Raw genomic sequence first — 14,450 nt, 5'->3', positions numbered from 1 at the left:
GTGTGGTTCCTTTTAATATGAATCTCAGGTTGCCTCCTACCGCCATTTCTAAAATGACTGCTCTTAAAAGTCCATGCCTTTTCACAGGACTGATTTGCTCTTTTGTTTTGATTTAAACTCATGGCCCTCCAGAAAGCATTCTCTGGCCCCTACCTTATTCTCACCTGGTTGGATGTTCACACGGCCTCCTTCTAACACCCCTATCGAGACACTGAACACACCATATTGGAGTAACATAAGAATTTTCTCAGGGGCTGGGTGGTGGCACACTGGGTTAAGCTCACATATTACAAAGTGCAAGGACCCATGTAAGGATCCCAGTTCGAGCCCCTGGCTCCCCACCTGCAAGGGGGGGAGGGGAATCTTCACAAGTGGTGAAGCAGGTCTGCAAGTGTCTGTCTATCTTTCTCTCTCCCTCTCAATCTCCCCTCCCCTCTCAATTTCTCTCTGTCCTATCCAATAAAAATGGGGAGAAAATGGCCAATGGGATCTGTGGGTGCATAGTACAGGCACCAAGCCCCAGCAATAACCCTGGAGAAATATATATAATTAAAATTAAAATAAAATAAAGACTTTTCTCAGCCCTCCACTATCCTAAAGCTCCAAGAAATTCAGCATCCTCACTGTTATGAAATAGCACTTAACAAATGTTTGATAAATGAATGATATAACCCCTCACTTATGCTGCAAAGGAGACTCACAGTTAAATCTTTATAAAGCAGCTTACTTAGTATCCCTCTACTTTTCTGAGAAAGTACTTAATTTCTCGAAAATTATAGTAAAATGAAACTATTTAAAATCTGGCACAATCCAGGTCTGAGCCTGGGTCCCATCACACCACTGTAGGAAGCTTCTGTGCTATGGTGTCTTTCCTGTTCTCCCTACCCTATGTCTCTTTCTCTCTCTCCTCTCTAATATATGAGTATATCAAGACAGAGAAAAGAAATATTTAATGGAAGGGAACACATATGTATAACACTTAGAAGAGATCATGCATGAAGCTCATGCAATTTATAACAATGTGAGTAGAATCTACCTTCTCTAGATAGTTGAAACTTTTACTGGACAATCAGACTTTTTTCATTTCTTTTCTTTTTCTGCCCTGCTGAAATCTCATATGTATGATGACTCCACTGTGCTTTTAAATTTAGATAGAGAGACAGAAGAGAGAAACCACAGAACCATTCCACCATTCCTGACACTTCCCCTGGTGCCATGGAAGGTGTTTCAATGTGACTCCAAGCTCTTGATCCAGGCACCTCATGCATGATAAGGTGTGTTCCCAGGTACATAATCTCTGAGCCTAACATGCAAATTTCTATTGCCCTCTAAAATAATTTACTGAGTATAATACACCGTTCATTGAGCTCGGTACACAGTACACTACATACATATGTGTTGTGATGTAATTAGCATATGGCTGATGTCAGGATGACATCAGGACAGAACTTAAATGCGTGCCAAGGAAGAAGAGGCTCTCTCTGTTTCTGCACACTGTTCCTGCTCTCTGTTCCTGCACTCCGCTCTCCTGGCTCCCTGCTTTCCTGTGTGCTCCCGGTGCCCACCATGGCTGCTTCTCCTGGGAACTGAACACATGTAACTGAGCTAGCTGGTAAACTCAAAGACTCTCCTCAACAGCCATATAAGTAACCTAGACCCCTGCAGATAATTGCCTGTCTTGCTGTACCTAAAATATACCGCCATGTAATAAATCCTGATTGTTCTAAACCCAAATGGAGCAGGCACTGCCCTCCTGCAGTCACTTTATTTTTTTAAGTACTACATATATCCAATAAATGCTTTGGTAGTAGGGAAAGACTACAGTTAAGTGCATTCTGTTGCACTAAAGCTTCATGCTTCAAAGTGAAGAATGTATGGATAATTTTAAATAACTATTAAAGTTTCTAGGTTTTTAAATTTTAATAAATATGTATTTATTATTGGATAGAGACAGAGAGGAATTGAGAGGGGAGGGAGAGATAGAGAGGGAGAGAGACACCTGAAGCCCTGCGTCACAAGTGGTGAAGCAGGGGCTCAAACCTGGGACCTTGTGCACTGTAATGTGTACACTTAACCAGGTGTGCCACCTCCTAGCCACAGTTTTTTGTATTGTATTCACAAAACATTCACTGAACTCCAAGGTATAGATATCTTGTGCTTGTTTCCTGAACCCTAGATATTTAATGATCTATGTAACGCTGGGCAGGCAGTATTTCGAGTCAGTTCTAGGGTCCTTGTAATGAACTGATTTAGGGAAAACAAAAATGAAACTTCCTGTTTGGTAGACAGAATTACCCTACCCTAAAATGTGATGGTCTTAACACAAGTATCTATTTTATCTATCTATATGGGGGGAAAGCGTGTTCCTAACACCTGAGTTCTTGTCACCCACTATTATATTGCACTACAAGAAGCCTGAATAGCTTGGCAAGTGCTCAACCCCACACTTGGGTTTGAAAGAGCACAAAATGAGTTAGGACTAAATGCACAGATGTGAGGACTCATTCAAACATAAGAAAACTGATGATCGGGAGTCGGGCTGTAGTGCAGCGGGTTAAGCGCAGGTGGCGCAAAGCACAAGGACCGGCATAAGGATCCTGGTTCGAACCCCGGCTCCCCACTTGCAGGGGAGTCGCTTCACAGGTGGTGAAGCAGGTCTGCAGGTGTCTATCTTTCTCTCCTCCTCTCTGTCTTCCCCTCCTCTGTCCATTTCTCTCTGTCCTATCCAACAACGACAACAATAATAACTACAACAATTAAAAAAAAGGGCAACAAAAGGGAATAAATAAATAAAATAAATATTAAAAAAAAGAAAAGAAAACTGATGATCAGGAAACTGATTAAAACTCCTTGCCCCCACATCCAAGATATTCCCAGAAGTAAAAAAATAAATAAATAAATAAATAAATAAATAAATAGGGATTGTGGAATGCATTTTACTATGCAAGGACTCAGGTTCAAGCTCCTAGTTCCCACCTGTGGGGGGGGGGGGGCGGGGGGGTAAATTTCCCAAGCAGAGAAACAGTGCTCTCTCCCTAACTCCTGCTTCTCTCTCACTTTCTCTGTCTCTATCCAAAAAAGAAAGTGGGGGAAAAAGGCCATCTAGAGTAATGGATTCATCATGCAGGCATCAAGCCCTGGTAATAACCCCAGAGGCAATAACAACAAAGATAAACAAGAGACTCTATCAAAGGCCAAAGTCCACAATTAAGTCCAAAATGCACAATAATAATAAAGAGAGATGCAGAAAAAAAATGTCCTTACTAATATGGGTCAATTGATCTTTTCCTGGTTATAAAAAGAAAATGCATGACTTAAGCAAGTTAGATCAATGATTACCCCTGAAGGCTCTGGGGAATGACTGTGGAGAAACTGGAAGAAACTTATCAGCAGGGTCAACTACTAAAAGGATATCAAATCAGAGTCATGGACAGACTTCAGGGAAATGATCTTCCAAGACTGCCAGAAAAATGAGGCAAAAGGTGAATCACTAAGGATTAGGAAGGTAGCACAGAGGATTAAGCACAAGGACCTGGCTTCAAGTCTCAGCTCCCCACCTGCAGGGGGCTCACTCCACAAGCGGTGAAGAAGGTCTGTAGGTCTCTATCTTTCCCTCTCTCTGACTTCTTGTTGTCTTTTCTCAATTTCTCTGTCCTATCTGACAGCAATGACAACAACAACAAATAGCCTCCAGGAGCAGTGGATTCAAAGTGCAGGCACAGAGCCTCAGCAATAACCCTGGAGGCAAAAAAAAAAAAAAAAAAGACAACTACTCTCTCTTCTTCCTGGAGACAAACCTGGTTGAAGATACAGCCCAACTATACATTTGGCTCAAAACCAGAAAAATTATGACATGTATAGACATGTTTAAAGAGAAACATACAGGCTGTTAGAGCAAATTCTCCAGAATGATAATGTCCACTGAATGTGAGTCTCATAATGGAACAGCTTTCTAGAAAGGTAAGGCCTTTCTCTGCATGGATATCATCACCATGGGCACTCTGGGAATCAAAGAGGCTACAGACATATAAGATGAGTCTACATATTTCTTTTTTTTTTTAATTGCCACCACAAATCCACCAATGACAGCAGCTTCTTTTCTTCTTTTATTCAATAGGATAGAAATGAAAATGGGGGAGTTGGGCAGTAGCACAGTGGGTTAAACACAGGTGACGCAAACGCAAGAACTGGCATACGGATACCAGTTCGATTCGAGCCCCCGGCTCCCCACCTGCAGGGGAGTCGCTTCACAAGCGGTAAAGCAAGTCTGCAGGCGTCTATCTTTCTCTTCCCCTCTCTGTCTTCCCCTCCTCTCTCCACTTCTCTCTGTCCTATCCAACAACAACAATAACTACAACAATAAAAAAAGGGGGGGAAGGAAATGAAAAAGGAGGTGAAGAGGCAGAGAAAAAGAGACATCTGCAGCATTGTTTCACTAACTGTGAAGCTTCAGGGTTTTTGCACATGGTAAAAGTGCACTGAACCCCATCTGTGTCTTCCTTGTGTAAGCAATTCACTGTTGTACAGAATAGTCTTTCTTTGAGCAAGATGGCAATGCCCTTTAACCTTGATATCCATGTGGCAGTCTTGGCAAAGTGAAAATTCCCATGAAAACTGCATACTGGTGTGTGCCAAGGCCTTCATGTGCTGTTTAAACCTGGTCTGGTTACATGACTTGTGCCATGGAAAGTAAAGGAGTCACCCAAAACACTGGGAGGTCTTTATCTCTAAGACTTTAAGACCATAAATGCTTTCAATGACCTCTAAAACCACCAAGAGATTGTGACTGAGATTGTGTAAGGTGGGAGAATGAATGAACCTCTTCTATCACGTGTGACATGACAAAACAAATGCCAGAAAAGGAGAATGACTAAAATGCAAAACAAATCAGATGATTAGCAATCATCTGAGCTCTAAATAGCCACTAAGACTTCCCTAAAAAAAATCGCCTTCTAATTGTTCAACTTGACACCAAATAGTAGCAAAAGATCCCTATCATTCAGCAGCCAGAGGAGATTGAAAAGAGAGAAAGTATGACCCAATAACAGCAATAACAGTCTCCCATAATCTGTCTCTCTCACGGGATCTGTCCTTTCTAAGTCCTAAATGGCTCTTCCCTCCTCCTGTTGGGAGGGGGGAGGAGGAAGGATGGGCTGTCCTTAATTGTTGCCTTGCTTGATTTGTTAAATTCAGAGTCATTATCTAAAATGGGGTTAATCTCATTAGAACTTAGATGGTCCTATTATTTCTTGGAATGGGGTTAATTTCATATTTGCAGAGTCATAAAGTAAAGAGTCCAAAATCCAATTACAAAGGCTTAATTTCATAGCAACTAAAAAGAAACATTTCTATCATCAACGGAAATAAATATTGCCCTGCTTTGGGAAATGATTTGTTAGGAACTGGGGACCTAGAAGGAGGGTCTCCATTACTGTCATTCAACTTTGCATGATAATGCATCACCTAGGCTTGTGAGTCTGAGGATGGGAGTAAATTTAATCAGCTGAAGTCAAAGTAATCAGACTAGGGTTGACACATTTCAAAAAAGGTCAGAGTTAAGCACATTTTCTCCTCCTTAACTCAGTTACCATGTCATCGTCTCTGAGTTAGTATTCCTCTAGCTTGAATCTATAAAATAGATGTCTGCAGCAAAGCGCTAACTACATTAGGAATAACAGGATTTATTTCACATTCTATTATTTGTTATTCCTCATAATTTTCCATGTGTCATGCTGGAAGACTGGTGAGGTAATGCTATTAAACTCAGAGTTGAACAGCTAAATGTATATTAGCAAATCAATCTGAATTTGTGCATAACCCAATCAGGGTCCCACTGGCGGTGGAGAGGAAATTCATTTGCTTACATTATTCTTTAACTCAGTTATCATTTGCCAGAATTAGGTAATAAAGTCACATGTGCTTCTGTATGGGTATGGAAAGACTAGTAGATTGGGGGGGGGGGGGTGGAGTATGATCAGTTGAATGTGTTTCTAGAGGAAATTCCTCCTCCTGGTCAAAGGCCTTCCCAGGGAAGGAAAGTGAGGTGCTGCTAGGATATGAATGTACTTTAGAGATGGTAAACCATTAGGGGAAACAGAAATGTCTGCCTTTGAGGTCCCCACACTCCAGCACTTTTCCCTTTCATCCTACATCTGACCTGTTTTGTAGGCAGAGTGCTTCAGGAAGTCTCCTTTCAAATTCTAAAAGGAGAGATCCAGTCAAGAAGAACTCATTTCAAGTCTTTGTTTTTAAAATTCCAAGGGGTTCCCAAAATGATTTAGAAACAAATGCAGGTCCCACATCAGATTCCAGCAAACATGCTCTAGTTGCTCACATCACTCAACACTGGATGAGTCTGGAAGAGGCTCTTGGGATCTACCACTCCCCACTGCCCACTGAAGCAGCAACATGCTCACAACCCTGTTCCTGGGAGAGCAATGGCAGCTCCAGGCACCCTCCAGACTTCCCAGCAGTGACTTGGCACCCAGGGAGAAGACAGCATTGAATACAGGGTATTATTTTGTTAAATAAGCTTATACAATGTTTATTCCCGACGCGCTCTCTTGATAGCATGATTCTGAAATGATATTGAATCTGTAAAACACTATAATGGCTTTATATTGCTAATTCTGGATATTCAGTCCTATTACCCAAGGGCCAACACTCCAATAAGGTGCTCTGAGCTCTAGAGTAAACAAGATGAACTTTTCCTGAACAAAGCACAGCACTCTTCCATAATAGGATTGGAAACTTGTACTTTCCAAGCAAAGTAGAAAAAAAATTTTAACTTTCTTCTCTGACGGCCTCGTTATGACCTTTAATATCAAAATACCAGAAACAGACAAAAGAAAAAGAAAATCCACCCAAAAGAAAACCTAAGACCTGACTCCCAGAAATAAAGTTATAGAAAGTTAAAGATATAAAGTTCATTCCAATCAAAGCCAAACACAGACATGAGAAAAAATAGAACAGATAGTACAAAAAAAGGAATGATCGTTAGATTTTAAGCCATGGTTCTTAGATTTAAACTCAAGTTCACCTATTTAGTACTAGATGATCTTTGGTCATGTCTCTGCCAAAAAACAAAGTCTGTGTCATAGTGAAGTTAAGGCCCTTTCAGCTATAAATTGACACTAATTCTTGATATCTTTCTCCCCAACTTCCCCTTTACTTGTCTCTTTCAATATCTTTACCTCACATAATCATGGGATACTAGTAGCTGCCAAAAGGCATTTAATCTTTCTTCCTTTTCCTTTCTTTTCGATCTTTTGCTTAAATCACTGTTTTCATCTATGAAATGCATGGTGATTATGGTCCTAACATCACTTTAGATAAACTTCCCATGATGCTTTGTCCACACCAATCTCCACAGACTTAGACCATGGGAAGACACCAATGCCAGGCATTGACTGCAGAGAAATAAAACAGAGAGAATAAACTGAGCAAACAGAGCTGGCCATGACCAAGTAAGATTGATGGAAAGTCTGAACAACTTCTTACTTATTTTTAATTCACCAGTGATCAAGTGTGGTAATGAAACATGAGAGAGTGTTTATACATGAGATAGTGACAAAAAAATATATCCAATATCAGCTCTCTGAAGAATATTTGCATTAGTATGTTTGATATAAAGTTTTTTGCATACAGGCATGAGAAACTCTGCAAGTCCCTTTTCCGGTGGTCTTTCCATTATGATTATTTCTCTTTTAAATACTCTAAAACAAAAGGAGGTGTCATTTTAAGACATAGATCCACAAAAACAAAATAACTTTTAAAAAAAAGCAAGAGGAACAAAACTGAAAAAACTATAAGGTCTATATATTTATTACCATATTTATTTATAAACTATATATTTATTACCATCTTTTACTATTTTAAGATGATCTGATGATTACTAACAATGTCACAAGGCAAAAACATGCACTCCTCTATGTTACCCAAAGGTGACACCAGAGTTTTACTTCTCTCTCCTTACACATTCCCCCTGTGCCTCTGCTTCCTGTTCTCAGCCTCAATGACCTCTCCTCTGTGATCCTTCCTCATACAAGTCAGGCAACATTGGTGCCTCCCACTTCTCTGTTCCGAAGACACACTACACTTAGTGTCTATCAGAGTACACAGGATGCCCTGAAATTGTCAATTATTTATCATTAACCCTAGTCTATGAGCTCCATATGGCATGGGGTGTATTTCATTCAACTATATGTCCCAAATACTCTGTAGAAGGCCTGGCAATTGGTAGATACTAACTAAATGCCGGTCTAGTTTAAGAGAAAAATTGGGGGCCAGGTGGTGGTGCACCTGATTAAGCACTCACATCATAGTGCACAAGGACCCAGGTTCAAGCTCCTGGTCCCCACCTGCAAGGGAAAAGCTTCACGAGTGGTGAAGTAGGGCTGCAGGTGTCTCTCTGTCTCTCTCTATCACCCCGTTCTCTCTCAATTTCTGGCTGTCTCTATCTAATAAATAAATAAAGATAATAATAATTAAAAAAAGAAAAGAAAAATTGTATGGACACTTCATTTGGGTTCCATTTTCACAGTTAACAGTGTTAGCGGGGGCTGGTGTAGGTGGTGGTGCACCTAGTTAAATGTACACATTACAGTGCTCAAGGACCCAGGTTCAAGCCCCTGGTTCAAGCCTCACCTGCACAGGGAAGGTTTTGTGAGTAGTGAAGTAGGGCTGCAGGTGTCTTTCTGTCTCTCTCCCTCTCTATCTCCCCCTCCCAATTTCTCTGTCTCTATCTAACAATAAAAATAAAAATAAAATATATTTTTAAAACACAGTGTTAGTGGGAAGTATCTGAGTGCTTCAATCCTTTCCATCTTTTATATTCAGATGACTCCTCCCAAAGAAAACAGACCAAAGTTAATGTTTCCCATCTTCAGGCCTGTTTATGGGTACCTTGAGCAATCCCCTAAGTTCTTTCTTCCTTTGTCTGCAGGCTGGCGCCTGAACAATATAGCCCCCTTTCATTAGCTGATCAGAACACACATAAGAAAGAAACTTCTAATGTGTCATGTAACAGAGGATGCAGGATTGATGTGTGGTAGCAACTGGTGGGACCCTACATATACAACACAGTGACCTAAGAGCCTAAGTGTGTGATCTAATAGCAACATCCTGCTATAGGTCCACAGGAAAGCCCATCCCAAAGGAGAACCTGAAATCACCTTCAGGAGATCCAGTTTCAGCGACAGTTCCCCTTGCGTGGATGAGCACAAAGCACCCACGATGGTGCTCATATACTCCTCCGCATTGATGACTGAGAGGTGCTCCAAGATGCTGAGCGACGGTCCCCGGTAGCACTCATTGTCCAGAAAGATCTTGATGAAGGGCACCATGCCATGGTCTTTTAGAACAACTAGGGACCAGACAGATAGACAGACAGACAATATGGAGCCAATGCAATGGAGACCTTAGCACCTTCTTTTCAATTAAGAGGGAAACTGGGCCGGGGGCAGAGAGGGTGTGTTTGCTTGGTTTTTGCTTTATAATTTCTAAATCTCTTTTCACCATGTTTCTATTTCTCTTCTGTAAATTAGAAAGAAGCCTTTTGCAGGCCAGGGAGAGAGAGAGAGATAGAGAGAGAGAGAGAGAGAGAGAGAGAGAGAGAACCAGTAGTAGCACAATAGACTTTAATGTCTGAGGTACCAAAGGTTCTAGGTTCAATCCCCAGTACCACCATATGCCAAAGCTAAGCAGGTCTCTGGCTAAACAAATGAATTAAAGAGTAATTATTTTTTCCAAAATCCATGCCCATTATTTAAATGAGAAGGAAAAAAGAGCAACTAGTGCTGAGAATTAAAAACATAACTGCTAGAAGGCTGTTTTTTGTTTGTTTGTTTATTTTGTTTTGTTTTGTTTTGTTTTTTTCTCTCTCTTCCTTATGTAGGTTTTCTTAAAGGAGTAAAAATTCTATTTTTAAAATTTTTTTTTTAAAAAATCAAAGCAATACAAATTTTACATAATTATATTTTTACAGACTAGAGTGTAGGAACTATGACCATGGGATGTGGGTTCAGACTGACAGGGATGCAGGGGTTGCACAGGCTCCTGTGCTTAAGTATAGACAGACATGGGTATTAGGTCATCGATGGAGTATACAATTAGCAGTATTCATATACTTTTCCCATATTTTGGAGTTACTTTCTGCCCTGATCCAGTTTCCTAGTCCTATACCCAACTCTGTTACCACCTTCCCAGATAGTACTTTTAGTACATGTTAGCTATTGGGCTTAGACAAAAATTAGTAAAGTGATGAGCCCCTGGGGATATACCTAAAGTAGAATTCCTGGCTTCTTCTAACATGAAGACCCCAAATCTCATCTGCTATATTGCTACCTTTAGGTTCCTGATTACTAAAAAAAAATGTTCTGCTTTATATCTTAATGCTTTTCAGCCACTAGGTTGCAGATGTTACCATGACACTAATCTGACTTCCCTGGGCAGATGACTTCACCAATGACTTCTGGAACCCCACCTTCCCAGAGGACTACCCCACCAGGGAAAGACAGAAACAGGCTGGAGGGGGGTGGAGCCAAGATGGCGACTTGGAGATAACACCTGGTTTGAGCTCCGGAAAAAAGCAACTTTCAACCTGGGATTCTTGGGAGAAGGAAGGATTTCTGACCATCAGTGGTAAGGGAGAGTAAGGGGTGGTCAGGATGACACCAAAAAAAGAGTCCTATAACCCACTCTTGGGTTGGCAAACAGAGGCCAAAAGGACAAAGGAAAGGAAAATCCTTGGCTTGACTATTTCTGAACTCACCCTTGCCCCTCACCCCAAAACCAGCCCCCACAGGCTGGCCAGCTGCTCCTAGCAGGCTTTCTGTGGAGCTACTTTCTTTACCAAGATTCCTGGTCCAGCAGGAGTGTCATTCCAAGCCTTTTTTTTTTCTTTTTCTTTTTGAAGGGGGCTGGAGCCCTATTTGAGTGACAAAATACCTGACCAATCAGGGCCTTAGCCCTGCCTGGGAAAGACTACCTGGAGTTTTGTTGTTGTTGTTATTTGTTTGTTTGATACTTCTTATAATTAGTTCTCTTTGATTTGTTTAGGAAGGGGGCCAGGCTGTGTGTAGACAATCTGGAGCCATCCATGCTGCAGACAGACTTTTAGGGTTTTTTATTCTTTTATTTTATTATTACTTTTATTATATATGCATGTCTCTTTTCCTTCCTCCTCAGGTTGACGAAAATTAACTGTTAGTTTATTTTTCCACTGATAGGTGACTGGGTGTGCTATCCATTGTGGGAATAACTTGTTTCTCTCTCCCTCTTTCCTCCACCCTCCTTTTTCTCTCCTCCTAGCTAATTAAAAAAACAAACAAACAAAAACTCTTTCCTTTCACTGCTTTTTCTTCCCCTTCTTCTTCCTTCTTTTGCTTTCTGAATTCACTGGCACTCATTTTGTGAATTATTTTGTGGAATAAATCTGACTCAGAGTGGACTCTCTCTCTCTCTCTCTGTCTCTCTTTTCTCCTTTCCTTTCTACTCTTGCTATCTCTAGAATGTATAGTGGACAGCTGATTTGCATAATTGTTTATTATTGATTGTCTTTTTCCTTTACTATTGTTTTTTTTTTTTTCTTAGACTGGAGGTGTTTGGCTAACTGGTATTGGTTGAACTGCATCAATCTTTGCTTCAGTTGCTATCGTACTTTCTGAGGTTTGTGACTGCATTTTGTGAAAAGAGTTTAGTTTAGCGTGCCTTGTACTCAAAACATAACAACTGAAGAATGACAGGACACAAAAATACAAACTACATAAATAAATAAATAAACAGGCTGGAGGTATGGATCCACCTGTCAATGCCAATGTCCAACAGAGAAGCAGTTATAGAAGTCTGACCTCCCACCTTCTGCACCCTATAAAGATCCATACTCGCAGAGGGATAAAGAATAGAAAACCTTCCAGTGGAGAGGACAGGATGTGGAACTCTGGTGGTGGAAATCTTACTCCACAATCTTGTCAATCATTATTAAATAATTAATTTTAAAAAAGATTAAAAAATCAAAGCAATACAAATTTTACCTAACTAAATCTTTACACATAATTCCCTGATTCTATGTTAGACACAATTCTCTGGCAAAATTCTTTATTAAATAAAAGTCGAAAGTAGGGAGTGAAAAAAATAAGAAAACCAGAATTTAGGTTAAGCACATGCTTAATCCCTTGGAAACATCTCAGGACAGGAACTTTCTTCCTAGGAACTGATATCTGGAGTAGCAATGTAGAATAAAAACTAAGAAATAACTGAATCTTTCAAGTTTCCTGATATGTATCTCAGCTGGTTAACACCTAAAAGCAAGATTTCTCCACTTGTGGATCTAGTGTCCCCTGTATGAAAATAACCTTGGAAGCTGTTGAAAAGATTACTGAGCTTGACTTTGACCCATTACTAATTAAATCTCTTGGAATGAGCCAAGGGAGATATTAGCAAGCACTCCCAGGAAATCTTTTCTGGCCTTGAGATTAGAGTTCTCCTCCTATGAATGAAATTAACATTTATATCTGCTATATTGTAAGGGCCAGAGATAAAGATGCCAGAAATCACTGAAATAACTGATGTCATTCTGAGAGTACCTCTGCTTTATAGTATAATAGATGTGTATATACTTTGTACATATTTTTAAAACATGGCCTTATACAATAACTAAAAATTCTTAATGGATAGATAAATTTAATAAGATTTTCTCAGGGGTCAGAAGAAGTTCCCTATGTCAGACACAGGAGTATTACAGCATCAAGAGAGTCTCTAAATCTATGGTATCCATCACTGGCGTATTGCACCAAAGTAAAAGACTCTGGGGTGGGTGGGTGGGGAGAATATAGATCCAAGAAGGATAGCAGAGGACGTAGCGGGGGTTGTATTGTTATATGGAAAACTGGGAAATGTTATGCATGTACAAACTATTGTATTTACTGTCGAATGTAAAACATTAATTACCTAATAAAGAAATTAAAAAAAAAAAACTATGGTATCCATCCTTCTATCTGAATTAAAGTGAAGGAGATCAGATGCTGACACACTCAATTAAGTGCACATAGTACTAAGTGCAAGGACCCTTCAAGAATCAGGGTCCAAGTTCCCAGTTCCCCACCTGTAGGGGGGAAATTCACAATTAGTGAATCAGGTCTGCAGGTATTTATCTTTCTCTCTCCCTCTCTATCTTCTCTCAATTTCTCTCTGCCCTCTCCAATAAAATGGGGGGGTGGCTGCCAGAAGCATTGGATTCATAATGCATGCTCTAAGCCCCAGTGATAGCCCTAGAGGAAAAGAAAAAGAAATGAGTGAGAAATCATTGTAGATGTAGTGAAATCATACATGTTTGAGGCCCCTGTGCCAGAAAGAAGAAAAGGCCATCACGAGCTGGAGTGCATCAAAGGAAGTCTCTTAAGAATGACTAGTTTTGCCTATATTTTATAATATAGATGTAGATTAAAAAAAAACAGGCATCAATAAAATCAGTGCAGCAGATTATTATTAGATTTCAATTAAGGGGGATAAAACTCTATGGCTAATGAATTTAGACTGTCTCTTTACTTCTTTTTTTAACATTTTATTTATAAAAAGGAAACACTGGGGAGTCAGGGGGAGCACAGCGGGTTAAGCGCAGGTGGCGCCAAGCTTAAGGACCAGCATAAGTATCCTGGTTCGAGCCCCCGGCTCCCCACCTGCAGGGGAGTCGCTTCACAAGTGGTGAAGCAGGTCTGCAGGTGTCCATCTTTCTCTCCCCCTCTCTTCATTTCTCTCTGTCCTATCCAACAATGACATCATCAACAACAATAACTACAACAATAATAACAAGGGCAAAAAAAAGGGAATAAATAAATTTAAAAAAAAAAAAGGAGACACTGACAAAACCATAGGATAAGAGGGGTACAACTCCACACAATTCCCACCACCAGAATTCCATATCCCCTCCCCTCCCCTGATAGCTTTCCTAATCTTTAACACTCTGGGAGTATGGACCCAAGGTCATTGTGGAATGTAGAAGGTAAAAGGTCTAGCTTCTGTAATTGCTTCCCTGCTGAACATGGGTGTTGACAGTTCGATCCATACTCTTAGCCTGTCTCTCTCTTTCCCTAGTGGGGCAGGGTTTTGGGGAATCAGAGCTCCAGGACACACTGGTGGGGTTAGAAACATTAAAAGCAAAAAGTGTCAACTAAGGCATCTGCCAATTTACTGACATTAACTGAACATTAATCAGCAACCAAATGTACTTGAGACATAACATTAGTGTTACTTATTTCTGATGGAACCTTTGAACATAGACACATAAAACGAGGAAACAGTAGTGTTTAACCAAACAGTAACAGAAATTTGGCACCATCCTTACCAGCGTTCCGGACTGAGCCTTTCAGAAGTGTGTTCACAGTTCTCAGCATCACACAGGTCAGTTCTCTTTCTCGGTCCTGAAGGCTAGCAGTGTACTCTTTATTTCCTGC

General features: G+C 40.4%; 1 protein-coding gene across 3 annotated transcripts in view; it reads right to left on the bottom strand.

The window, feature by feature from the left end:
• The window catches only part of WDFY4 (WDFY family member 4), a 358,549-nt gene that overhangs the window by 274,409 nt on the left and 69,690 nt on the right, over nt 1–14,450 (bottom strand). For all 3 annotated transcript variants that reach the window (XM_060191378.1, XM_060191396.1, XM_060191389.1), the window contains exons 10-11: nt 14,342–14,446; nt 9,174–9,364 (exon numbers count right to left, since the gene is read on the bottom strand). In XM_060191378.1, the coding sequence (XP_060047361.1) occupies nt 9,174–9,364; nt 14,342–14,446 (296 nt within the window). The remainder of the gene's footprint in view (nt 1–9,173; nt 9,365–14,341; nt 14,447–14,450) is intronic.

The sequence above is a fragment of the Erinaceus europaeus genome, chromosome 1, assembly GCF_950295315.1.
Source record: "Erinaceus europaeus chromosome 1, mEriEur2.1, whole genome shotgun sequence".
NCBI classification, from domain to species: Eukaryota; Metazoa; Chordata; class Mammalia; order Eulipotyphla; family Erinaceidae; genus Erinaceus; species Erinaceus europaeus.
The sequence above is the reverse complement of the archived record's forward strand: the minus strand, read 5'-3'. Positions and strand labels throughout refer to the sequence as shown.